We start from the raw sequence: 27491 nt of genomic DNA, 5'->3' as shown, positions 1-27491 counted from the left end.
TCTTACAAATATTGAATGTTCCAGTCTAAGAATGTGGTATTTATTTAGGCTTTCTTTCACTTTTTTCAGTAATTCTTTGTAATTTTTTGTGTCTTGGATATTTTTATTACATTATTCTTATTTATAGAACATTATAATATTCCAGGTTTTGAAGATTTTTTATGCTATTGTAAATATTATTAGCTTTTAAAAATTTTGGTGTCTAATTATTTTTGCTCACATATAGAAATACAATTGACTTTTGGATTTTTTTTAAGTTTATTTATTTATTTTTGAGAGACAGAGAGAGAGGGAGACAGAATCCCAAGCAGGCTCTGTGCTGTCAGCACAGATCTCAATAGGGGGCTCAAACTCACGGAACTGTGAGATCATGTCCTGTGCTGAAGTCAAGAGTTGGATGCTTAACCAACTGAGCCACCAAGATGCCCTTATTTTTGTATGTTGATCTTATATCCAGCAACCTTGCAAATTCACATATTCATTCTAAAAATTTTTTTGTGCAAAATTTTGGAATTTCTATAAATATAATCTTGCCATCTATAAATATCAGTTTTATTTCTTCTTTTGTAATTCTTATAGTTTATCTTCCTCTGTTTTTCTTGTTTTTATTATGCTAGCTGGACATCCAGTAAAATTTTGAATTTGATTCAGATTTCTGTCTCAGATTAGAAATCCCTATGATATTTTGAATCTTATAGGGGGAAGACTTAATATTTTACCATTAAGGATGATGTTTGCTAAAACTGTTTTTGTAGATAATCTTTATTAGAATAAAGAAGTTCTCTATTTCTGGTTTGCTAAGAGTTTTTAATGTTAGAAATTGGTGTGAAATTTTATTTAAAAAATTCTGAATTTGGGGGGATGATTATATGATTTTTTCCCTAAGTATTAATGTGATATACTACATTAAATGATTTCCAAATGTTAAACCAACCATACATCCCTGGAACAAGCTTAACTTGTCATTTATTATCCTTTTTATACAAGGCTTGATTCAGAGATCATGTCTGATAACTCTATTGTCTAGATCACCTATGGGTCTGTTCCCATTATCTATTTGTTCCCTTGATTTTTCCTCATTTGGTTTTATTTCTTGGCATGCCTGATACTTTTTAAAAAATAAATTCTGGAAATTATTTATGGAAAATATTTAATAGATACTGTTATCTCTTTCCAGAGTGGACTCTAACTTCTTCTGGAAGGCAGACAAAATACACCATGATCATCTTGTTCTTTTGTTCCAATGGGGGTATTTAAGGATGTGTTAAGGATTATCTGTTTTTGGTTTTTCCCTTTCTTCTAGAGCTTAGCTTTTCAGGGAGTCTCAGCTGAAAGTCTAGGATGTTTACCAGAACTCCTCTTCCTTGGTGGGCTCTGAGCTTTAGTATTTAACTCCCCAGAATGAAGAAACTGCCAAAAGCTCTGCTTTGCTTTTTGCCTTTTAAGCAGTTTCTCTTTGTTTTCTCAACTTCTTACTCTAGGCATACACAGCCTAATATTTGGCAAATATCTCACATGGAAACATTGGACTTCAAGGTATACAGGACTTAAAGATCCAAGGCCCTAGAGGAAGTGAACCCAAACTTCTGTGAGCTGACTTTTATGCAGCCCCTTTCCTCTGAGACCTTAGCCCTTCAAGCCCTTGCTTTCTGAAACTCCAGTTTTTATCCTCAGTTGCAGATACTGTTCCAAGCTATAGGCTCCTGCTCCTTTCTGATACCCATGCATCAGGCTAGGAATTATCCAATGTCCTGAAATGAAAAGGCAATACAAAGAGAATACAAATGCGGGGCTCACCTCCATGTGTTTTTCTTTTTCTCTGTGAAATTGACCCATCAAGAGTTGACTGTCCTATTGCTCTAAGATGATGACAAATGGGCTTTTTGTCCCCAGTTGTTCTTAGTGGGAATGTTAGTTTGCTACATCATAACCAGAAGGCTGTGTCTCTGAATCATAGTATTTTTATTATTTTTATGGTGAAATCTTTATAATGAATCCCTACAAATATTGCTTTTGATTTATTAACCAAATGGTGTTGTTTTGGGAACAGGACCTGAACCTGGTACTTGATCCAGTTCCAGGATCTAGGAGAGCAATTTCCTTTGAATAGCATTTCTTGTAGATTGATTGCTCTAAAAATGCTGTTGGGTTTTCAGTGCTGCTTGCTGAAGTGACGCGAACCTTTATCTTCACTGAGGTAAAGGTGAGATACCTGAGACTATGTTCTTTTTTGAAGAGAAGGGCAAATTTGAGAAAGCCGGGATTAGAGAACCTCATTGTACCTGGGGCAGAGGGAAATCAAAGCCCTTTATCACTGTACCAAGCCACACCTGTTTCTCTTTCTGTATCTGGCTTTCACAGGTATGATCCTCAGGGACTCCTGAAATCTTACTTGCCGACTTGATAATCTTTGGCACACTCAGTGTGGGCCTCAGGCAAGCATTGAACTTTTCAGTATTTGTTCCTTTGCCCCTGAAAAAGGGACAATACAGCTGACCCACAGCTCAGGTTATATAACTAGTTAGTTTCATCTCTTTAGTGAAGTCATACCTAGAATGGTCTACTGGAAATTCAAGAAAAAAATTCAAGAAGCTACTGAACCTTGCTCCTTAGCCAATCTAAGTTCTGTTCTTTGCATAGGCACGATGTAGAAGAGAATATTACAGAAAGGAATTGAGGTTATCATAAAGAGTTGGATATACTCAAAAGAATGCTCCACCTGGGGGAAGAGGGGGAGTCAGGGTGTGGTGGGCAAGAGAAACTGTTGTTTGGGGACTGTTACCAAGTGGTAACTTGGTAAACATGAAAATAGGTCTTTATTTCTGGAAACTGTGCCTTCCATATTATTCGTTCCCAGAAACAGATTGCCTTAATCATGTGCATATTCTTCTCTCTCTTTCTTTCTTTCTTTCTTTCTTATTTTTTTTTTAAGTTCATTTATTTATTTTGAGAGAGAGAAAGCATGAGCAGGGGAGGGGCAGAGAGAAGAGAGAGAATCTCAAGCAGGCTCCATCTCAGAGCCCTATGCGGGGCTCAAACCCACAAGCTGTGAGATCATGATCTGAGCCGAGGTTGAGAGTTGGATACTTAACTGACTGAGCCACCGACGCACCTTAGTCACGTGAATCTTCTTACCAGGATGTCCAGCCTTGTGGGAGGCCGGCCATGGTAGTAGCTAAGACTATCTTGCAAGACATCTGGGGTTGTTGTTGTTGTTGTTGTTGTCGTCGTCGTTGTTGTTTTTTAAAGAAAAGTCACAGATGAACAGCATTTTTCCTGTTTTATTTCCCTAGATCATACAGGATATGGAAATGTAGGATTGGTGATGACAATGACAGCGTAACATTTGCACATAACATGTTTAAAAGCTGGCTGGATTTCTCATTCAGTCTGTGCTTGATCACTCGAGCATGTTGGAGTATATACCCCAGTGAAGGAGAACATTATTTTGCAGGTTAGGTAGCTGTGAATTTGTGGAAAGTCATCCACTTTACCTCTCTCTGTCCTCGACACAGAGAAGTGGGCCTTCTAATGATACCGCTGTTTTGGACTTGATCTTGCTTGTGATTCTGATTATTAGGCTAACTTGATAACTCCCTGAGGGTAAGGCCAATCCATAAAGACAATCAAACATTTACTTTGTGAGCATTCTACATTTGCTTTGTACTGTTTTAAGGAGAGGAGCAAGAACTCTCGAGAGCAGTTAGCTTTGAACCTTAAGTCTAAAAAGCATGTGAAGGTAATGCTAGTCCTATTCAAGGGAGGGGGACTATGCTGTAGGTCAGTGGCTCTCACAGTGTCATTCCCAGACCAGCAGCATCACCTGGGAACCTTAGAAATGCAAGTTCTCAGGCCCCATGCCCCGAAACTCTGGGGGTGAGCCCAGCAGTCTGTGTGTTAACAAGCTCTCCCGGGGATTCCAACAGGAAGCCAGCTGAACTTGAGAACCACCGCTCTGATGATTGATTAAGAGCATGTGCACCACTGAAACAAAGTTGCCTGGGTTCAAATCCCAGCTCTACGTTTACTGGCTGTATGACTGCGAGCAAGCTTCTTAACCTCTTTGTGCCTTAGTTTCCCTATCTGTAAACCTGTGATGGTATCCCTGGCATTTACCTCTTATGGTGGTTGTGAGGCGTTAGCATGTGTAAAAGCATTCAGGTAATAAACAGCATGTAAGTGCTAGCTAGGTTAATATTCTGTCAGCAAAGTGACTTGTATTCATTTGTTGAAGATGGAATATTCCATACAGAGTTAAGTTGCCTTTGCCATTTGAAACATCTCTTTATACCATGCTAGTCCTTGAGGTGAAAATTAGTTAATAAAAAGTGGCATAAAATCAATGACAGCTTAGATAATTATATAATAATAATGTGCCTTCACCCTTGTTACTCAAATTGATGTGTGTGTAGCAGTTTACGCTGATTCGTAGGGCTGTTTTCAAATATCCTATTCTTTTCTGTCCTTTTAGTGATAAAAGTTTAAACATAATTCTCTATATATGATATGTAAGAAGAAAGTAAAAATGCTGCTTTACTATCTCACTTTCTAAAATGATTGGCTTTTGACTTCCATTCTTTTTGAAGTTTAAATTCACCTCATTGCATATAAAGTCAGTTCATCACTATAAGAATGTCGTTTCGTATCTTAGTTTACCATTAAGTCTAGACATAGGTAGAGGAATGTTCTGAACAAATAAAGGCACAAGACCACAGGCTCACCTTATCAAATATTTCATAAATCTGCTTGCTTCAAACATCTAAATTCTACTTTATCAAGAATATTTCTAGTAAAATGGTGAGTAGTAAGCAAAGTTGCACCTTGTCTAGGGCAGTATGACTGTAATGGGTGCCATTTGTCAGGAAAGACCAAAGCTGGCCACTAGGAGCTCAGATACTTCCTGCTCTTCCCTGGGGGTGAAAACGAAAGAGACCCACTGTGTTCGCCATGGGTCTGCCTCTCAGCCTGATGGAGTGTCACCTACAAGGGCAGGTGCTTTGGAGGCTGTGCAATGGGAGGGACCACGTAGAGGTCACCTTGCCCATCAACACTAGTTCCACAAGTCTTTGCAAGTGACTTGCTGGTCAGTCAACTCTAGCCCCAAGGTGAATTTGTGAAATTTTCTAGAAATTTCTACATTTTCTAGAAATCTCTTGTTAGGCTTATTAATTGTTAAGAACTTAATTTTCCCAGGATGATCACAGTATGAGGAAACTCATTCACTCAGGTTAGATAACACTGAGAATAAAATTATTGTATCCTTGAAGATGGAATGCATATTCAGCATGAAACATGGGGTTCTGTGAGTTGATAGAGAACAAAATAGGCAGTAAATTATTTTTGTAAAAAATTTTTTAACGTTTATTTATTTTTGAGAGACCAAGAGACAGAGTGTAAGAGGGGGAGGGGCAGAGAGAGAGGAAGACACAGAATCCGAAGCAGGTTCCAGACTCTGAGCTGTCAGCACAGAGCCTGACTCAGGTCTCAAACTCACGAGCTGTGAGATCATGATCTGAGCCCAAGTCAGCCACCCAACCAACTGAGCCACCCAGGCGCCCCAGTAAATTCTTTCAAAATTGTCTCTCTCTCATTTCAGAATCTTCTTTCATGGTGTATTAACTTGAGTATGTCAGTCATCCAAGTAGGAAGTCCAAATAGTCCAGTCATGGCAGTCACTTTGGCCAGACCCTAGGATTCTTTATCCACTGGTTATACATGTTTTAGATAAGATTCAGAAGTGAATCCTTGTATTAAAAAAATATTTTTTTTTAATGGCAGTCACTTTGGCCAGACCCTAGGATTCTTTATCCACTGGTTATACATGTTTTAGATAAGATTCAGAAGGGAATCCTTGTATTTAAAAATTTTTTTTTAAATATTTCTATTTATTTTTGAGAGCAAGAGAGTGAGCAAGCACGAGTTAGGGAGGGGCAGAGAGAGAGAGAGGGTGACACAGAATCTGAAGTAGGCTCCAGGGTCTGAGCTGTCAGTCAGCACAGAGCCCGACGCAGGGCTCGAACCCATGAACCTTGAGATCATGACCTAAGCTGAAGTTGGACACCTGTCAGCCTGAGCCAACCCAACGGCCCTGAGGCTACACTTTTATAGTAAGAAGACTTAAGAAGGTTATATGTCATTGAAGAAAAGTAAATAGATGTTGGTGAGACCTGACCCACTTCATTGACTTGCCATAAATAATGTCTTTTTTTAAATGTTTATTTATTTTGAGAGAGAGAGCTAGAGCGAGAGTGAAGGGGGGCGGGACAGAGAGAGGGGGAAAGAGAGAGAATCCCAAGCAGGTTTTGTGCTGTTAGCGCAGAACCCAGTTTGGAGCTCGATCCCATGGACCATGGGATCATGATCTGAGCCAAAATCAAGAGTCAGGCACTTAACCAACAGAGCCACCCAGGCGCCCCAAATAGCATCTCTTAAATACCTGAGTTATTGGAAACACTGAGGGTGAGCTAATGAAGTTGTTCCTTTTGTTTTTTGTTTGTTTTTTTAATTTTTCACCCTGGCTGGGTGAATATGTGTCAGTAGTGTTCTCAGTCTAAACAGAGAATATTGTGCGTGGGAAAAAGAGTAGAGTAAGACTGAGAAGGTCCCTAGAGTTCAGCAGATGTCAGCCATCTTGGTCCCTTCCTGTGTGCACCTTTCACCTCTTCCTCCCTGGCCTTGATAGGAGAACCTGCTCGTGATTTCTGATCACATGCCAGCTCCAAGTATCTTAACACGTTTCTGCATCCAGCTGATGTTGGCATTGGTGTGCAGTAGATTTGAACCCTTACCTTATTCTGAGCCCTGGTGCAGTAGTTTTCAACCTGGGCCCTGTGCTTTTCTTGACTCTGCTTTTGAGATATGTGGTGGCCAAGAGTGTGGGCTCTGATTGTAAGTTCTGGTCACCCCACTTAATACCTGTGTGACTTTTGATATACCTCACCTCTCTAGGCTCCATGCCCTCAGCTGTAGGAGAGAGATAGTAATAGGACCTGCCTCTCGGGGTCCCCAAGGAATAAAGGAGAGGCTCTGGGTGCACCCTGCATATCAAAAGCACACAGTGAATAGTTGTTGTTCCTTGTCCATTTAGTCCCATCATGTTAAGTGCATGCTCTAGCTCACCTTCTTCCCATGGGACCCAGGCATCGTAGATTCAAAGAACATCTGAATTTGAGACTGCCTCACTGCTGGTGAGCCACAGAGTTTTCCATCTTTCTGGACTCAGCTGCCAGGCTGTGTTTGTGTATGCCACTGGTCTCATAAGCAGTGAGGACCAGCGTTCTCACTGCACGGCCTGGGAAGGTGGTGGAGAGACATCATAGATGCCCGGGGACCCGGCGTGACTCAGGAGCAGTCAGGAGAGAACGTCAGGCTCCCTGTGTCCACGGGTCTCCACTAACCCCGAGGAGTTCATGCTTTCCACGTCATGATTGTTAATCCTTCCCCTCAACACCTTCCCCCTTTACCCCAAGTTTAGTTTCTGATTCATGTTTTCTCCTTTTCTCCTCTCTGCTTTCTTTCCTATTGTGGACAATGGACTTGTGTCCCATCCTGCTTTCTCTTGTAATAGAGGCCCATTTCCATTATTATAAACCCTACTTTTTCAAAATAAAAGTTCATTCTAGCTCTTCGTACCATCTCTGCCACACTCCTGTCCCAGACTGAGGTTTTCTGCATCCTTGTTACAAGGCCTTAAGAATCGTTTGCCAGGTCCGTCATCGAAGCTCTGTAGATAGTGACAGCGGACCCCCTTTGCCTCAGGGGCAGCGTGGCACCCTGAAATTCTCACTATGTCTTCTTCCTCGAGGGTGCCGCTCTGACATGGACACGTCTCATGCTGCCTTCGGGACATTTTCCCACATTGCTGTCCATAGCGCCTGTGTTATTTCTGGATGAGGGTCTTCTCCAACCTTCTAGATCAGAATTTATGTCTTTTTATATCTTCACTTCAAAGCTTTGGACTTGCACTCCCCTCTTGCTGTTTTCCATGAACACCCCCATCTCCCTGCTTACAGTTACCTCAGTCCTGGGGGGTAATTTGTCAACAGGAGGTATGACACATGCACATCGGAGAGCGCTTTAAAGATGGCAGGCCCAAGAGTGGCCCCCCGCGGACCCTGGTCAGCAGCTGAGTAAACTACTTTTAGCTCTACCTACTGTTTTAAGCTTGGAAAAGATGACAATAGAACTTCCTTCTAACTCTAAGCCATGTAAACAGGAAAAATTGTTTCCCCTCAGAAATCTAAAATGTTTAACTTAGACATTTTCACTGGCCTCACAGATATTTGATGGGATAGAAATGCATTTTATTCATTTGCCACAGGCGGTCTTTCATATTGATCTCAGAAGGCAGCATGTTAGTATGGAAAACTCCGAATCTGTTTGCTTTCTTCTTGCTTGCTAGGCTTTTTAAAAAAATTTTTTTTCTAACAATTATTTATTTTTGAGAGACAGAGCATGAGCAGAGAGATAGGGAGACACACACAGAATCCGAAGCAGGTGCCAGGCTCTTAGCTGTCAGCACAGAGCCTGATGCAGGGCTCAAACACATGAACTGCAAGGTCATGACCTGAGCTAAAGTCTGATGCTTAACCTCCTGAACCACCCAGGCGCCCCTTGCTAGCCAGTTCTTTTACTTACTAGCGTTTGATCTTAGCTGTATGTCTGAAACCTCACATCTGAGTCTCCGTTTCCCCAGCTATATAATGATATGCTGCTAGCTTTCAGGATTGTTGTTAAGGAAAGCAAAGTGGATGAAAGCCTTTTATAACCAATTTTGGTGTACGACATTAGTATTGTGATACTAATCTTAAATTCAGTATTTAATTCTAGTCCTTTTTCTATCCTGTAAAATATGGCACCAGGAGATGTGAATCTTTCCATGGCCAAAGTGGTTCCCCTTCCCTGTCATGGGAATTCCTGGCCATTTCATGCCAGTGATCCTGGGATGTCAACTCAGATTCAGCATGTCCCTGAAACACATGAAGGGGACTGTCCCTTAACACTGCTCTATCACGACGTGTGCAGGAGAAGGAAGAAACCCTTACTCCACCTTCCCACAATTCCTAGGGTTATGTTAGTTGAAAACTGTAAGCAAAAATTATGTCCATATGTATAGATAGACAGAGATACATATATAAAACTACTCCCTGGGTATGGATTCTGAGTTTGCCTACAAGAACCCCAGCCATGGCTCAAAGCTGTGCTGGGATGAACTTTAAAATCACTCAACATACACCCGTGGCTGTACTGTCCACACGAGGAAAGACCCCACACTCAGCAAGGACCACTCACAGGCCTTAATTAAAAGCAAGGGACTAATGATTACTCATAGATACGATGTGGCTTCTTGTTTCTCATTATTTCACGGGAACTAACATGTGAAGATTATCATGCCCTAATTTTACAAAAAAAAAAAAAAAAATGAACAAAGCACAACTTTTTTCATTTTTTGCTCACATGAATCTTGATTTTAATATTTTCCTAATTCTTTTTTTCATGCCCCCCTTTCTCTCTTTTTAGACTTCATTTGCCATAAAGGAAGCAACAATATGACTTCCTTTCCCTCCCTCCCTCTCTTCCTTTCCTTCCCTTCCTCCTCCCCCCCTCCCTCCCTCCCTTATTTCAGAGAAAGACTTGGCATGAACAGCCCTAGCAAGGCCTTTGATGAAGTTGAGGGGTCCACCTATATTTGGGAGAAAACTCCTTTCTCTGAAGTGCCCTAGCAGATATCCGTCTCCAGATTGTATTGTGTGTGTGTGAGCCAGGACCATGGTAGGCACTGTATGCAGTGTCTCCTAGGTGAACCTGATCCGATGCTGGCATTTTCACTTTAATGCCAAGGCAGGACAGAGAGGATGGGCCAAGAAGGTGGCGTGGTACTCACCACGCTGTCTTTTCTCTCTTTCAGAGACTCTGACCTATTTTTGTTGGACACCCGCGTGGTGTGGGCCTCAGAAGAAGGCTGGCTGGAATTTGACATCACAGCCACTAGCAACCTGTGGGTCGTGACCCCACAGCACAACATGGGGCTTCAGCTGAGCGTGGTGACTCGGGATGGTAAGTTTGCTCAAATCGGCAAACACTTTTCATTCGTCTCCTTTGTAACAGTTATGGTAGAACCATGGTTTACAGTCAGGACCACGGCTCCAAGATGACCTCACTGACTATTCCCTCAGAACGGCTATTGAAAAGCAAAACCTGTCCCTGAGGTCTCCAGATACAAGTAGGTGGTCTGAGTTCCAGGGGCCACAATGGGAAGACAGCTCGTGGAGGCAGGGGGGGAGCCTAGTCTACCTCCTGACAGTTGGGTGGGTTTGCACAAGAACCCCTCCAGCACCCTCTTCTCCTGCAGCACCAAAGCCCAGCAGCTCAGGGTCCTTATGCAGGTCCCAGACTGGGCACACTCTGCCTGTGAAGTCACCTTACTGGTTGGCGACTCTATGATCTATATGATCAGATCTGATCAGATCTATAACATCAGGTCCCAGACTGGGCACACTCTGCCTGTGAAGTCACCTCACTGGTTAGAGACTCTATGACCTATATCATCAGAAAGAGAGAATGATCATGTAGAGGGAAGTCTATCCGGGATGGGCAAGCCTTGGGAGTTCACACCACCCCTGGCTCTAATTCATGGAACTTTGGAAGGAGTGTCTTGATTCTGCCCATCTGAGGGGAGTCATCAGGGCTCTGAGAGTGCACAGTGCTCTTCCCTCCTGCTCCTTCTTTGTGGCTGGCACCTGGGTGGCCAGGAAAGCTCAGGTCTACAGCTGCAGGAACAAGTTTCCATGGGTAAAGACAGGTGCGCTGTGCTTTGCCTTCAAGGACTCAACATCAACCCCCGAGCCGCAGGCCTGGTGGGCAGAGACGGCCCTTATGACAAGCAGCCCTTCATGGTGGCCTTCTTCAAAGTGAGTGAGGTCCATGTGCGCACCACGAGGTCAGCCCCTGGGCGGCGCCGACAGCAGAGCCGCAATCGCTCCACCCAGTCGCAGGACGTGTCACGGGTCTCCAGCGCTTCAGGTAGGTTTGGGTGGAGCCTGGTTTTTCAGGAAGCCTAGTTGGCTCTTGGGCCTCAGCGAGAACAAGGACGTGTCGATGGTTTTAGCCGTCGTATGGCTTCTGCGTGGCAAATACAGAAACCCAGAGGTGCCTCATCACAGCCACCAATTATCTGGATGGGTTCCTAGGGCTGTCAGAAGGGACCATTTGTTATCCAGGTACTGAGTCTGCAGGCTGAAGACCTCCTGAGAGTCTCTTTTTCTGGAAAAGCATCCTTCTTGTTTTTTTTCTTCCAAGTCTTCTTTCATTCACGTAAAAATCCTGAGGACACCTAGGTTTTCTTCTAGTTGCATGACACCTGGGAGGTTGTGGTGCACAAGCAAACTTTGTATAGTTGCAGAAAATGGACTTGCATTTGTTGGTGCTCTTGGATGAAAGTGATGGAAAGTCAGCTCAAACAGCCTTCTCTGATGGGTTTCGTTGGTTCATTGAACTGGGAAATTGAGGGTTCTGGCTTTAGGCATGGCTGGATCATGGGCTCACATGGTGTTAGGAGTCTTACTTTCTCCTTTTCAATTTTTCCCTTGTTGGTGGCATTCTTAGAAAGACTATCTCTAACATGGTGGTAAAGAAGGCAACCAACAGCTCCAGGATTTTATCACCCTTGGTTACCTCTGCTTCAGGAGAGAATGTCTCTCTCACAGTAGCTTAGTAGATAGCCAGGCTGAGGTCATGTGCTTGACCCTGGAGCTAGAGAATGGGGTCAGCTCCATCCTGCCCTGAATGGGCAGGTGCAAAGGGTGAGAGTCAATTGAGAGTCAGTTGACACCACTACTTGTCAATTCAGTGGTCCTTCAGAGATGCCCACCCCACCGTGCTGTGCCTTTTTTTGGGAAGTGGTATGGAAGTCCACTCTTCAATGTTTTGAAGTTCACATAGCTAGTAAGTGTTGAATTCCAGCAGAGATCCATCTTACTCTAAAGCCAAGGCTTGTAAGTTCTGGGTTTCCTCAAGCTGTTGAGCCAGCCCAGGATTCAAGCATGCAGTTGAACTTTTGCGGTAGGATTTGAAGCCGGAGATGTTGCTTCCCTTATTACTACCCTGTGACTGACTTTGGGCAAACCTAATCCATTCCAGATTCAGTTTACTCATCCATTAAGTGGGGATGCTTAACACTTGGTAGATTTGCTGGGATTAAATGAGAAGTGTTTGATTTGGTCCATAATACTCAAAGATTAGTTACCTCCAATTGTGGGAAGTACGTTCTGAGAGCATATGTTAGGATCGTTGGGAAGGATGTAAAAAAGTTCTGGAAGATTCATTACTTCCTCCAGGTGACTGTTTAAAAGTGTCCTCATCAGTGGCCACAAAGAGTTCATGCAACTTCCCAGAGTACTCATCTTTTCTTTGGGAGGAATGGTCTTCATTTTAGAGTCCGACTTAATAAGCCATTTCTCTCCCCAGCAACTTAGCTGTGGGGCTTTGAGGACCTACCACCCAGGGTGATGTGACATTTTCCTGCTTGTCCTCCTGGTGTTTCTTGGAAGCATTGCCCAGCATGGGTGTTCCTGTGTTTATCACTAAAAACAGTGAGGGTTGGGTTTTTAAAAAACACAAAGAAGAAATGATTGCTTTTCTTTATTCGCTTCAGAGGAAGCCTGCTAAAGAGAGTTAATCATCTCAGTGTTTTAGGCTTCAATTAATGAATGAACTCCACTTTGGTACTGGGACCCCAGACAAGAAGGCAGCGCTGGGAATGCTGATTGCTTTTTAAAATTGAAATTTCACTTGATTTATTCAACACCCCCTCCCCCAAGTACACATGCCAGAGTTTTTCATTGGGAAGACAGGTCTCTGATTTGGGTTTCCATAATGTCACCCAATTATTCTTTTCCATGTCCCTTTCAACATTTTTTTTCAATTTGATAAGTTGCAATTAAATACGAGTATTAAAGTTGATCAAATGTGGAATAACAGGCAAGTATATCTGCCTTGTCTTGGTCTTCCCTCCCCCCACCTCCCAACCCAGCACTTGCAAACACGCTTCACTCTTTTCAGTGGTAGTAGGATGAGAGAGTTCACAGCAAGTGCCTCTGGCCTCACCTGTTCCAAGGACAACCCCCAAGAGAGTGTGACTAAGAAGGATTCTCCTTCCCTCTTACTGTCTTCAAAGGCCCTCTCAAGCTGGTTCGAGAAATTGCTCAGGTTAGGCCCATTCAAGTGCTACTTTATATACTTAACATTTTCTTCATTTATCCCTGCTATTAATGGGAGCAGATACATAACGGAAGAGGTCACTCCTGGAGAAGGGAATTCCACAAAGATGGTCTGCTACCCAGAGAAATGGGCCATCCAGTTGGACTGTCCTTTTTTCTAGGCCACCATGGGACTAAACCTTCATGTCTTGCTGGACCTTCCTGAACCAGGTAGCTGCCACTGAGACAAAAAGTTGTGGTCTCTGGTATGGCTCCAGGCAGGATTTTCCCTTTGTAAATCTTCTGGAAGTTTGAAGGGAGAGATTACTTTGCCTCTGCTGCCCCCCTTCTTCAATAGAGTGCTCCAAAGGAATTAATATTACTCCACAGAAACAACCACCACCGGAAGCCCATCAGAGACCATCCTGCATCTGGGCAAAGAAGTTAACATAATCCATCAAATTGCCTGTCATCAGGGTGAAACATGGCAGGGAAATCTGTGGCTATTTTTGGAACAGAGCTGCAGATGCCTGGGCCGGTAGGACGGTAGGACGAGTCCACAACAAGGGAAAGGCCAAGAGCCCCATCCACCTCCTCCCCACCGCCCACCGGAATCTGCTCTGACATCTGTACTTGGCCTTCAAGCCAGACTTTGCAAACACACGCACCGAAGCGTGGGTTTGGATCGAAGGCTCCCGGATGGTTTTCACTTGCCCTTGCTTCTTTGCAGCTGTCTGCTCCAAATGAATGATGGATGTTGGCTGTGTCGCACCTCTCCAGTGGGCTTGGACATCATCTGGACAGCATTGTTTATCACTTTTACACATGTTTTACTAGTGCTGGTCCGAGCCACGCTGTGCCGCCTACTGGCAATTCCAGTGAATCTGGCAGTTTTCAGCCTCCATTTCTCCCAGCCTACTGCTCTGTGACACCCTACCCTCCAGTTCCTTCTCTTGTGTGCTGGTCTTTCTCCCTGCTGCCCCGCACCCTCTCTTATAGTAGCTTTTTCTTGGGGTTCATTATTTCACCTACTGGAGGACTGTGACAACACCTGGCCAATTCACTACTGGTGCCATGAACAAATGGCCTTGAGGGATGGGTCCATGTGGTGATTCTAGATACCAACCTAGCTAATTTTCCCAGGATGTTTCCAAGACATCACTGAGGAGGGAGAAGTTGTTGGTGAGTCTGAGGTTTTTTGCCCCGCCAACCCACTAGCTGCCAACGCTGTGACTTAGAATTGTGCTTTGCTGTGGCAGATGATAGTGTGGGAACTCTTCTGCCACTTTTAACAATTTATGTAAAATTAGATGACCTTTAGGCCTCTTTAATCCTCATGTTTTTGTCGCTGCCACGCACCTCTGCCAACCATCTGTGAATCAACGACTCCTCAAGACCCTGTCTGTCTTTTGGAATGAGTCCTTCATTGCTTCAGATGCTACCAGTTAGCATTTCTGAGTCCTTTCTTCTTCTGTCTCTTTCCAACCCACCCAGACATGTGCCTTTAAGGATCCTTGGGGGGAAATGTGGCTCTGGTACATTATAGATATGCCATTGACCTCATTGATAGTTCATATCTTGTATCTCATGAACTTCCTGATTGGGACCATTCAGTGTGCATCCAGCATAAAAGCAAGGTAACCGGACTGCATCGCTTGCAAAACAGTGGTTTGGGTACTTTATTATGACTGTGAAATCTTGCTGTAGATCTCCGGGAACTCCGGTCTGCAGGCCGAGGGCCTCATTCTTACAGATCAATATTTATTTGGCCTTTTAGTTCCTGGCAGGTGTCCCCACTAGCTCCTCATGTGCTTCTGGGGGTTGGCATGCCACAGCTGAGTGGGCTGACCCTCTGTGGCCATCCAAAGCTTGAGAAGAATGGACGTGGGTCAGGGCTTTGAGTTAGCTGTTTATGGTTCTTCAAAGGAATCAGGAATTGTAATTTGTCATTTTGATCTCAACTTAAAATTTTAGGGCCTGCGGCTTGGCTTCCAGATGTCTTGGTCAAGAAGTACAGGCCTGTTCAGGACTTTCTAAAATGAAATCAAGTCTTAATTCTTCACAGCTGTGGCCGACAGGCATGGTGTTAGTGATTCAACAGAGTCATTTCAAACTCCATATTTATAATACTTGACTCTCCTTTACCATGAAGTCCCTTTGGGTAAAAGTTATCAAGGAGTGATAGGCTCCCCTTTACCCCATCCTTAGGTTTACCCCATGGGAATGTAATAACGGCCAGCAGTGCTGAAGGGAAATAATAAAGAAGCATAAACAGGAGCTGCAAAAACCTGAATGATCCACCAAGACCTGCTAAGCCCACGGGCAGGTCCTGGGGGCCAGGAGACTCCGTCTAGGAGGGAACATGGAGAGCAGAGGTGCTGAAAGCACAGGGAGTCTTAGTGTTCATGCTCAGTGTTGAAGAGAAGCCTGTGTCTGTTTTCAAGATAGTTAATCTCCACATTCTTTGATAATCAAGATAAAGGCTGAAAGTAGGCCAAAGTCCACCCCAATTAAATGAAGCAGGAGAGGCTGAGATTCCAGCACCCCAGAAGAATGGGACCTCCCTGTTGACTCTCAGTCTAACCATCCAGGTTGTAAACCAAGTCTAGATTCTGAAGATCAAGCTCCCTGCCCCCCAACATTCTGTGACATTACTGAGACCTGAGATCAAGATCTCAGTGTGGTTCCACAAGGAGCTGGGCTTCCTCCAGCACGTTCTTAATGGCCAGGTTGATTCCATTGGAGGGGTGGGGTAGGGAGGGAGAGCCAGAGACTCTTGGATTAAGACAGGCTGATAAGGCTGGGCGATCTGGAAGGTGCAGCCAGATCAATGAAGACCAACATGCCATTTCAACAGCTGCTAATGTTATACTTGCCCTTGTCATTCTAGGAGAGGAGGGAGATAAGAGTAGTCAATTGTTTCTCTGAAAAACCAGTTTTGAGACACCTGGGTGGCTTAGTCAGTTAAGCATCCGACTTCAGCTCAGGTCATGACCTTGCAGTTTGTGGGTTTGAGCCCCATGTTGGGCTCTTCACTGACAGCTCAGAACCTGGAGCCTGCTTCCGATTCTGTCTCCCTCTCTCTCTCTGCCCCACCCAACTCATGCTCGCTCGCTCTCTCTTTCTGTCTCTCTCAAAAATAAAACATTAAAAATAACTTAAAACACGGGTTTCTTCTGGGAAGACTCTTTGGGCTCAGAAGAACGGGGAACCCAGTGTGGGGCATGCCACCTGGTCCCCAGCCCCTGCCAGGTGTGTAGCCTGCTGAGCAGGGACAACAGCTGTGGGGTGAGCCCAGCACTGCTGAGCAGCCCTGTGCAGAAGCCCTGGCCGGGGTGGCGGCCACCTGCCTGCTTCCCTCCTTCCCACTCACCTGGTTACGTGTGGTTGCCTTGACCTTGTCCCTGGTCTGCCTGTCTCCTCTCTCCATGTCTTCCCTTTTGTTTCTCTCCTGTCCTCTTCTCCTGGCACTGGAAAGGATGGCAGGCAGGCTGCCTGGACACCTGGGACCCGGCTGGCTGCATGGCTCCCACTTTGGCACGATGGACCCCACCCTTCCCACTCGCTGCCTGCCGTGGAAGTCAGGATCATTGCTGGGCCCTTCACTTCTCATCCAGGACTCATTCCCCTGAGAATCCCCTGATCTTTGGTGCCTGGGACGCCTGCATTTCACTCCATGTAGCCGATCAGCTTCAGAAATAAGCCAGTGGTGGGGCCCAAGCTCTCCCCTCCTACAGCTCCTTTGTGCTTTACTGTCTTCATGGCTTTTTGGGGACGGGTGGCGGGGGGGCAGCAAGGAATGCTGGATGTCCTCCTTAGGGTGTATGGGATGTGACCATTGTGTTCAGGACAGAACAAACATGTGGTACACATGGCCACTGCCTAGGGACATGGATGCCTTGAGGAGGTGCCAGGCCAGCTGGCTGCTTACAGTGGGTCAGAAGCACCCTGTCCTCACTGTGCTGAGCAAGAGAACTGTCTCCCTGCAGTGTCCTGTGAGGCAGTGGTGGCCCCCACTGTCACAGGGGCTCACCCAGGCCCCCGTTAGTCCCACTAGTTCTTGTCTGTAGGTGAGCCGCCCCTCAGGCATCACAGGGAAGAATGGAACGTAAGGTCGGGGAGTAGAGGCTGTCGCTGATGAAACTGAGTGTCAGGGCCGCGGGCCAGAAGCCGAGAAGACAGAGCGGCCAGCCAGAACCGAAGAGGCCGTGGCAGTCCGGCCATAGCTGTCCAGGTGAGAGAGGCACTGGAAGGTGAAGCGGGGGCCGAGGACAAGTGAGTGGGTCAGCGAAGAGCTGCTTGTGGTGGGACCCACCGCGTCGGCCTCCAGTGGCCCATCCAGACGGAAACAGCCACCCCCACCCGCTCCCAGCAGGACTCTCGGATGTGGGAATGAGGTGGTGTCTGAAGCGCCGGGACGAGACGCGTGTCACCCTACCCTCCTGCCCATCAGCCTGGACTCCAGGGAACATACCTCCATAGAGCTCGTTCTGTGCTGCCCTCCGCCCCTCCCCCCAAAGCCTCCGCGGTGCACCTGGCTCCTGCACTACCCAGATCGACGAATAACACACACACCTGAGGCTTGGGAGATTGACTACTCCAAAGCAGCCACAGTGCAAAACGGGTGGCCCTGGCCACTGGGCATGGACATGACACTTTCTGTGCCACTGGTTTAATGGCCCAGAAGTCCTGGAAGAGATGCAGGTGTCACTCGGCAAAGTATGGGAAGAAGGGAGGCTTATGGAGAACGCATTGTGTGTGGGAGCCTGGCCTTTGCCCCAGCCCCGCTCTGCTCGTCCTCATTTCCAACCAGGACGGTGCCTTTCCCACAACAGAGCCTGGAAGATTTTGCCCAAGGATCTTCATTTGTGGGGGGCAAACGGGCAGGGCTGTCTTAGGTCTTTAAAGGTTCCCCCCTTCTCCCAGTGTGGGGCATCTGAAGCTTTTAAAGCTTGAAAATGTATGGTGAGGGCTGGGGCACCTGGGTGGCTCAGTTGGTTAAGCATCTGAACTCTTGATGTCAGCTCAGGCACGATCTCACGGTTTGTGAGTTCAAGTCCCGTGTCAGGCTCTGTGCTAACGGTGTAGAGCCTCCTTGGACTCTCTGCCTCCCTCTCTCTCTGCCCCTCCCCTACTCGCACTCTCTCTCGGAAGGAAGGAAATGTGTGGTGAGGGAAAATGTTTCTCTCCTATTTAAAAGTAGACCAGGGAGCTACATTTTTCTGGGTATGAAAGAAATTAATCCTGGGGGCTTTTATGATTGGTAGATTTTGTCACCTGGTGACAGTTATTTGCCCCAACCCATCTATGGCTGGGCCCTGCTTATCCACGGTACTCAGGACACCCCCCTTGGGCCTGGTCTGGCTGGGCCAGAATCCTAGCTGGGCTGCTGCGCACTTGCCCTGCCCTCTGCTCTAGGCCAAAGAATCCCCTGGGATGAATGGAAGACAGATTTCACATTATGTGTTCAACTTTGAGAAACCTAGATTCCTTGAAGATGTGTCTCACCTCCCAGACCAGCCTTTGCCACATCTGCATGCCAGGATGCCCAGATAGCCCTGGTGGCAGGGGACCCATTTTCAGTGATCCTGGCTTGAGGGTCTGAGAGAGGGCTTCAATTCCCTGATGAGTCTCATGATGCATCAGACAGAGGACTGTTGCCCTTGGGGAGGTTTGTGTCAGCCTCGGGTCTGTTGCTTTGCTTTGTTTGTCTGTCTGTTACCTCTGTCCAGCAATATGGCTTCTTGTTTCTGCCTTCCCCTTGATTGGCGAGCCCATCTGGACAAAGTCATGTTGCCTTCCTTTCTCCCACTGAGAATTTACTGCATGAACTTTCACTGGGCCTGTCCAGACCATTCATCTAAACAAATATCAAGGGGCCAGGGCAGGAGAATGTTTTTCTGCAATCTCTCAGTCCTTAAAAACAAACAAACAAACAAACAAACAAAATGGTGCGTGGCAGTGTAATTCCACTGCAGAACCCAGGGCACCGACCCCTGAGTGGCAGACACAAGTATTTTGAGGAGCATTGACCTCCACAAATATTTATACACTCTCAGCCAGCACTTAACATGGAGTTATAAGGAAACTTAAGTGTGGCTTGAAAGTGTCTGTAGGAGGAAAAACAGGAGAGTTGAATTCCTCCCTTTCCTCTCTCCGGCCCCAATCTTTACTTAACAACAAAAATGCCAGTGTCTGGCTCTAAAAGAAATAGCTGTTCCTACGGAGAAAGTTCTCTTTGTTGAGCTTTGAGAGAGTCAAATTTGCAGGAGGCTCACAGACAGACCTACTGGTGAAGGTAGAGAAGCAGAGTCCTGCTCTATGACATCATGGTTGGTCTTTCTGGCAGCCGGCCCTCATCCCGAGCCTATCTAGGGACCCACGAGTTGGAACTATTAGGAGATTTCATGGTTTTTATAGCTCTGCCAGGATGTATATTCTTTATTATATTATACCGTCCATGTTCATCAACCTGGGAAGGAAAAGTATCCCAGAAATCTCTGCCTTCCACATGGCGAACGGTTCCAAGCTTGACTTTGGAGAGATCATGGTCCCCAGCACAGAGAAGGCATTTGGGGGGAAGTTTACTTTGTGGGGACACAGGCCAACTGAGGTTGGGTGGGGAAAACTCCAGACTGAGACTATAAGTAGGAAGATCATATAACTTAGCATCTAACCCAAGAAACCTTCAGGAGCACAAAGAACCAGAGCCTTGGAGTCTTCAAAAGGTTGACCCCTGTTCAAAACTGGCAGGAAAGGAAGGAATGTGCACCCAGGAGGCCCAGGCCTGGGAGCCGCACACCCCCCCTTCTCCCCAAGTGCGTGGGCAGAGCTTAGGCACATGGCCACACCTAACTGCAGTGGGAAATGTCCAATAGCTGTGTGCCCAGGGGGTAGATGGAGGATATGGGTTTTTACTAAACAGACAGCAGCCCTCACCAGGCTGTTCTACGATAGGCCAGCCAGGCTGCTTCCTCGGGGACTTTGCATTTGTCATTCTCACCGTGCAGGTTATTCTTCCCCCAAATAGCTTCCTGCCTTACTCCCAATATGCCTGCAGGTCTCTGCTTAGAAGACATGTGAATGGAAAGACAGTCTCAGCAACCCATATGAGATAGTGACCGTCACTTCCCTTGCACCCTGCACTCCCTATCCCCTAACCGTGGAATAATAATTTAGCTAGTCAAGGCCCTTCTTGGCTATGTGGAAGAGAAACAGATTCTAATCAAAGTGCAAACTAATGTAAGAGTATCAGGAACTCCTCCAACCTACAACCAAACACAGGGAATCCAGTGAGGAAGCTGAGACCTAGTCACAAGGAGAGTGTGGTTTGGAATGCCATTACCCTGAACACATGGCTGCCAACCTGCCCATTCTTGGCTTTCCCTTGGAGTCCCTTTCTCACAGGTCGGGGCATCTGCCTGGCATTAATGAAGTCATGAGCCTGTACTCAGTTGCCAGGGAAGAAAGGTAGGAGCTATCTTGTGGGGGACCGGGCCTTGATTCTCACCTGTCTGTGAATTCCCATCTCATTCCAAATGAGAGGTGAACCTGGGAGCTGGGTGGCCCAAACGAGAAGTATCCACCATAGCTGGGTATGGAATTCGGGGTTGACAGCATCATTCTTATGGTATTAAACCTTTTATGTTGTATATTTTTGTTGTTAGGAAGTTTGCTGTCCATGGGGCACCTGGGTGGCTCAGTTGGTTAAGCATCCAACTCTTGATTTCAGCTCAGGTCATGATCTCATGGTTGTAAGATCGAGGCCCACATCAGGCTCTACGCTGAGTGTGGAGCCTGCGTGGGATTCTTTCTCTCTCTCCCTCTCTCTCTGCCCCTCCCCTGCTTATGCCTGCTCTCTCGTGCACTCTCTCTCTCTCTCTCAAAAAAACATTTAAAAAAAGTTTGCTGTCCATCTACCTTATGTTCCTTTGTGGATTATTTTCTTTTTATCTTTGGGTTGCTTTTAAGCATTCCTCTGCATCTAATATACTACAGTTTCACCACATGTGGCCAGACAGGAATTTATTTACTATGCTTAGGATTCATTGTGCCTTTCCAATATAAAGATGTTTGGTTTTCTTCACTTCTAGAAAATCCTCCCCCAACCCCGACACTTTATATATTCAAATATTATTCCCCCATTATTCTCTTCAGAAATTCCTACTAGAAATACACTGGAATTTACATTCTGTCTTCCATTATCTCTTTATAGGAAGAGAGTCCTATTTTTGAGCCATTTCACTCTGGGCTATATTTTGGGAAATTTCTTCAAATTTATTGCTCCGTTCTTTAATCCTGTCTTCAGTTGTGTCTAATCTGATGTTTAAACCATCCATTTCATTTTTATCTTCAATGGTTCTGGTTTTATAAAGTTCTATTTTGTTCTTTCACATCCACCTATCATTTTTTCATGTTCTTTCTCCATAACGTTTTTGCTGTAGCATTTCTATTTCTTACTTTATTTCTTCCATTATTTTAGGTATTCTTTTTTGTAATCTCACTCAGAGACTACTCTTATTGTGGTCTCTGTGTATTCTCTTATATTCTAACTTTAGGGATAATTTATTCCTTTGTGTGCTTGATTTTTTTCTTGAGGGATTGTTTTCAGCAGGAGGTTTGGTCTTGCCTGGTAATGGTGGTTTGTGTATGTGTGTGTTTAAGCAAGAGTCCTCAGTGCCCTTCTCTGTGAAGACTTCCCTTCAGCATGGCCTTGTGTTCAGTTCTCCCAGGTACTTGAAATTACAGCAAGAGTTGTTCTGCAAAGTGAAAAAGGCAGGTAGGGAGCATGAAAAAATTTAGAATTTAGCAGATCACCTCAAAAAGGTAGCCTCTCTGTCCTCCCAGTGTAGGTGACTGAGTGGAGTCAGTACCATTTGTCTCTTCCCCTTACAAACTCGCGTGACCTGTCTTACTTTGGGCCAAGCTGTCCAGAAGCACGAGTTAACAGGGAACCCAGTTCAAATAGGCTTTAAACAATTAGGCAATTTACTGGCTCATGTGATTAAAACAGGCGTGTGAGTGACCTCAGGCTCTTGCACCCATCAAAATCCATTTTAGATTAGGAACCTTTCTCCGGAGTCCTGCCTTTCATCTCTCTGGAACACTGCTACCAGATTGATCTTGTAGAATTATAGCTCTGAACATGGCGCTCCCTGGCTCAAAACCCTTCACAGGCTTACTTAATGCCTCTGGTAGAAAGTCCCAATCTTTCTGGTTGGTGTTCCAGGCCGTTCATGTCCCATTTTATTCCTCCTGATAACTGACCCTTCTCCGAACTCCCAGTGGGATTTGCCATCCGCACTTGCCTGGAGAGTCTATGCTGTTCTGTATTGGAGTTACTTGTGCACATGTCTCATACTGCCCCTTAGATTCTCTAAGTTCCTGGAGGATGCAAGCCTTGTGTAACCTCTCTTCCTGTTTCCTGCGGTCAGTCTAGCAGAGGGCATGTCACATTAGAGCTGTTCCAGTCAATCGAAACAAATCCAGGCCCTCCCCTTCTTCTAGGTTAGGCCAGGCTCGTGGCTCCTGCATTGCACAGGGCAGGTAGGATACTTCAGCAGATTCTCACAGGGCTTCCTGTCTTAGGAGTCAGCGCTTTGGTGCAAAGGGCTCAGCGCTGGAAGTGAGGCAAGGGACCAGTGCCAGAGTGATTCCTGCTGCAGCGTCTTTCTCTCTCTCTCTCTCTCTCTCTCTCTCTCTCTCTCTCTGTCACTCTCTCACTCTGACGACACTCTCTTGGTTAGGCCCCGCTCCATTACCCTTCCTTCCGGATGCTTTCCTGACCCAGCTGTTCTCACAACCCCTGGACAATTTTAGGACTGTGTCTGTTTGAATGATAGCAAACCCTGCCTGGGTGTGGCTTTTACTGTGAATACAGTGCCTTCCAGGTCAGGAGCCCAAGGGGGGTCTGGGGGCATCTGTAAACTCTGTCCGTAGGCCTTGCACATAACGGGCTCACAACGATCATCTGTCGCTTGAAAGAATCCATTCAAGTCAATAATTACACATTGTGTGCCAGTGTGCCCGGCACCCGCCCTGGCGTGAACAAGATGACATGAATGAGACAGCCAAGCGACCGGGCACGTGACGGAGCTGTTTGGTGACCGCCTTTGTGTCTAGCAGGGGCCAGGTTCACATCTGTCATGAGCCCCGTACTGGGCCTGGGCTGCAGCAACCCCTCCCGGTGTATGTTTTCAAATGAAAGAATGAGTGGGCTAACGGGTGCATCTTCTGATCTCCTCCGACAGATTATAACAGCAGTGAGTTGAAAACAGCCTGCAGGAAACATGAGCTTTACGTGAGCTTCCAAGACCTGGGATGGCAGGTGAGTTTTCTGGACAGCAAGGCGGACAAAGGTCCCTTCACAGCAGCCCTTTCCTATCTTAATGGAGCAGCTACCATCAAAGACTTTGAGCTTTAGGGCTGAGGCGATTCCTTGTGTGAAGGTACTGGGAGCCTTTCCAAATGTCTGGGCTTCTGGAATAAGGCAGAGGAAGGGCCGGGCCTGCTTGTGCACCAAGAGACCCCCCTTCCCAGGGAGCCTGGTTGCTAAGTTCTGTGTCCCTCAGGATCCATACTACCGTCCCCAGTGTTTTTCTCCCATTCTTTGCAAAGTCCACAAGGCGTGTGCTTATTTGGGCATTTAAACAAATTGTGTGTGTGTGTGTGTGTGTGTGTGTGTGAGATTTTATTTTCAAGCTCTACACCTAATGTGGGACTCGAATTTACAACTCCAAGATCAAGAGTCACACACTCTCCTGACTGAGCCAGCCAGGCGCCCCACCAATTTTGTGTTTTGAGAAAGCATTGGAGAAACTGCCCTGACAGTTCTCCAATGGCTACAAACTGACTCACCTGAACTATCTAGAGGCGCATAAAGGCTGAGCCCCACAGCTGAGAGCCACCACTAGTTTATGAGCAAATCCTTGGTGACAAGGGATAGGAGATACCATTTACTGTACGCAGGTGGCATTATGAGGAAGGGCATACTCGAGGCCCCTGGGGGGGGGGGGGGGCAGGTGCAGACAGCCAACCACCTGTGTGCTTCCCGGTCTGGCAGGTGGGCAGCAGCTAAGGCCCTGCAGGCTGTGGAAGGAGCGAGGGCTCTGGAGCCAGACAGACTGGGTTCACATCCTGGCTTTGCCACTTGAACGTGAACTTGGCCTCCCTGTGTTGGTCTGCATAGCTGTGCTACGTGAGGAATACCTTCTCACAGGATTACTAAGAACACAGATGATAGAAGGAATGTATGCTCATCACATGTCATGTCCCTTTGCTTTCGACTAAGGACTGGATCATCGCACCCAAGGGCTATGCTGCCAATTACTGTGATGGAGAATGCTCCTTCCCACTCAACGCACACATGAACGCCACAAACCACGCGATCGTGCAGACGCTGGTGAGCTCCTGGGGACCCTTTTCACTTTAAATTTTTTTATTTTTTAATTTTTTTTATTTTTTTAGAGAGACAGAGCACAAGTGGGGGGAGGGACAGAGAGGGACACAGAGAATCCGAAGCAGGCTCCAGGCTCTGAGCTGTCAGCACAGAGTCCAACGCAGGGCTTACACCCAGAAACCGTGAGATCATGACCTGAGCCGAAGTCGGACACTTAACCCACTGAGCCACCCAGGAGCCCTCCCCACCTCGCTTTATAGGTAGGAGTCACCCAGGGTCCGGTATGGCTTCTAACGGTGCCTCTCCCCTTCTGTTTTGGAACAGGTTCACCTTATGAATCCTGAGTATGTCCCCAAACCATGCTGTGCACCGACCAAACTGAATGCCATCTCGGTTCTTTACTTTGATGACAACTCCAACGTCATCTTGAAAAAATACAGGAATATGGTCGTCAGAGCTTGTGGATGCCACTAACTCAAAACCAGTTGCTGGGGACAGATGCTGCCTTGGGTTCCCAGATGACGTCTGCCTTAAAAACAAACATTCAGAAGCACAGCGAAGGGGGGAGGCGAGGCTTCGAAGCCGTTCAGTGCTGGTTGGTGCCTTACTGCCCACGGAAGATTGTAAAGAGCCTCGTTAATAATTCGCTCACACAGTAAATAACGTGAGTAGTTGTTGGTCTGTAGGAAATGGAGGTTGGATGTCTGCAGTATGAAGTCTGGTTAACTGAAGAAACATAACTTTGAAGTATCCCCCCCCCCCACACCCAACAAAAGAAAAAGAGCCCACTGAAATTAGTTTTAGCTTTAGATCAAGCTATTTGTGGCATTAGTGTTTGACAGTAAATAGGGAAAATAATCTTAAAAGGAGTATTCTCGGCTAAAGTATCCACCTGTTCTGTAGTGTTTGTCAAAGGGAGACCTACAGATAATGGAAACTGGGGGGAAATGCCTCTGTTCACAGATTTCATTCCCAGAAAAGTTGGTTTCATGTAGGATCAACAGCCTGGGTCGTCCCCAGGGCTGCGTGGAAGTGCCTTTTGTCTCCGTCACTGCCGTTAGTGTTTGTGCTGGAGTTCTGTTGGTGTGAAAATATACTTATTTCGGTCCAACAAACCATGTCATTTCCACACCTCGGTCCCCTACCCCCACCCCAACATTTGCTATTTTCTCTGCTAACACCGTAAGTGGGGCGAGTTGGGCATTGCGGTGAGGCTACAGGGGGCCAGAAGCATTTTTGACAGCCGTCACTTTAACCGTGTAACATGTGAAAGCCATTCTGCGCCTCTTCTCTTCTGGAACGGCTCTTGGAAAAGCACATTAACTTCGGGAATGTCGGCTTTAATAGTTCACCTATCTCAGTAAAATGGCTGTCTGCCTTTTACTGGACAGCATGCCAGGTCACGGGGTTAGAAGCAACAAAGGAAACAAAATGAGGAAGGAAGCCCCCAGCCGCTAGGAATGGGATGGGCATGCCCTCATGAACCCGAATCCCATTTTCTCTTGTAGAAAGTAAGACGCCGATGAAATCGTAGAATGTTTTTAAAGTGTCTTTTTCACAATCATGTACTAGGAAGCCAATTTCATACTAAACTGATTAAATAATACATTTATGATCTAAAACTGTTTGCACTTACAGCTTTTTTGTAAATAGAAACTATAATTTATTGTCTATTTTATATCTGTTTTGCTGTAACATTTAAGGAAAGACCAGACTTTTTTTTTCTTTTTTTAAAAGAGTTTATTTAGAAAGTATCATAGTGTAAACAAATTGTACCACTTGGATTTTCTCTTAATACAAGACTCATGATGCAAAGCTGAAGCCACTCATGAGGATTGTGCTTCTCTAGAAAGTTGGGGTTTTAAAAGAACATCTGTGAACCATACATAATTAATAAAGATTTCCTTTAAGGCAGAGGTTGGCCGAGATCCTGCTCTGTTGTCTTCTGCCGCAGACAGCAGAAGTGGTCTTGTTTATCAGATTCCCACCACCAGTTACTGTGTGTCCACTGCCCGCACCCACCCCGAGCATGGGAAGTGGGGCAAAGAGTGTTGGAGACGGAGGGATTATGAGAGGTAACTCGATGGCAAAGAACATACAGGTACATTATCTTAAGGGAGCCTAGTCCGATGGGTGCTTATTTTCGAGTGTGACAGTTAAGAATGCTTAACACCTAGGATGGCGTGGCTTGCGAGAACGCCGGTATTGGCAGTGACTTGGCCTGTGTCAGCCCTGACCCAGCCAGCCCCACCTACTTCAGTCTTTGGTCTGGAGGCCAACTTAATCCCGCTCCTCATACAGCAGAGAGTAGACCTCTTCCAAGGCAGAGTACAGTTAGCCTCTAAAATGACTACTCAGAAGCAGAACGTGAGGCTGCCTCCAGCTCGGGCCCTGTTGCTGAGCAGGAGGGCCACCCTGGTCAGGAGACCCAGGGCTGGGAAAGCTCGCCTAAGTCCTTTTGCCCCCCTGGTGGCAAATACAACCAGAATCTTTCTATGAGTTAACAGAATAGTCAGGACAAGTCTTGTGAAACTTTCCGTGCCACATTTTCTGTGGGAGACGTCAAATCTTAAAGTTCACATGGACTCTTGGCTGCATGAGAACCTAATAAATCTTTCACCTGTGAGTAACAAACAGAAGCATACACACACACACACACACACACACACACACATTATGGCACCAGCATTGTCTTACTCAGGCACACGTCAGAAGTACCATTGCTTTCATTATGGCTGACCTCTCGCGATGAGAGTAGTATTAACAGAAACAGCAAAGCCAGGGGTGGACGTGAAGGTATCTTCCAGAGGTGTGGGGTTTCTGTGTTTAGATCTGCTCCAAGTTACTGACCAACCACCTTACTAACAAGTCCGTTCTGACCTTAAAATCAGCAGAAT

At 46.1% G+C, this 27491-nt stretch overlaps 1 protein-coding gene across 1 annotated transcript in view; it reads left to right on the top strand.

Moving 5' to 3' along the window:
• Positions 1 to 27096, top strand: part of BMP6 (bone morphogenetic protein 6) — a 159078-nt gene extending 131982 nt beyond the window's left edge. Inside the window, exons 3-7 of the mRNA XM_040460567.1 lie at positions 9908 to 10056; positions 10825 to 11022; positions 23447 to 23523; positions 24487 to 24597; positions 24919 to 27096. Of these exons, the coding sequence (XP_040316501.1) occupies positions 9908 to 10056; positions 10825 to 11022; positions 23447 to 23523; positions 24487 to 24597; positions 24919 to 25068 (685 nt within the window). The 3' untranslated portion in view covers positions 25069 to 27096. The remainder of the gene's footprint in view (positions 1 to 9907; positions 10057 to 10824; positions 11023 to 23446; positions 23524 to 24486; positions 24598 to 24918) is intronic.
• Positions 27097 to 27491: the final 395 nt, after the last annotated feature.

The sequence above is a fragment of the Herpailurus yagouaroundi genome, unplaced genomic scaffold, assembly GCF_014898765.1.
Source record: "Herpailurus yagouaroundi ecotype Mexico unplaced genomic scaffold, PumYag 250, whole genome shotgun sequence".
Lineage (NCBI taxonomy): Eukaryota > Metazoa > Chordata > Mammalia > Carnivora > Felidae > Herpailurus > Herpailurus yagouaroundi.
This window is presented reverse-complemented; position numbering and strand designations above follow the sequence as displayed.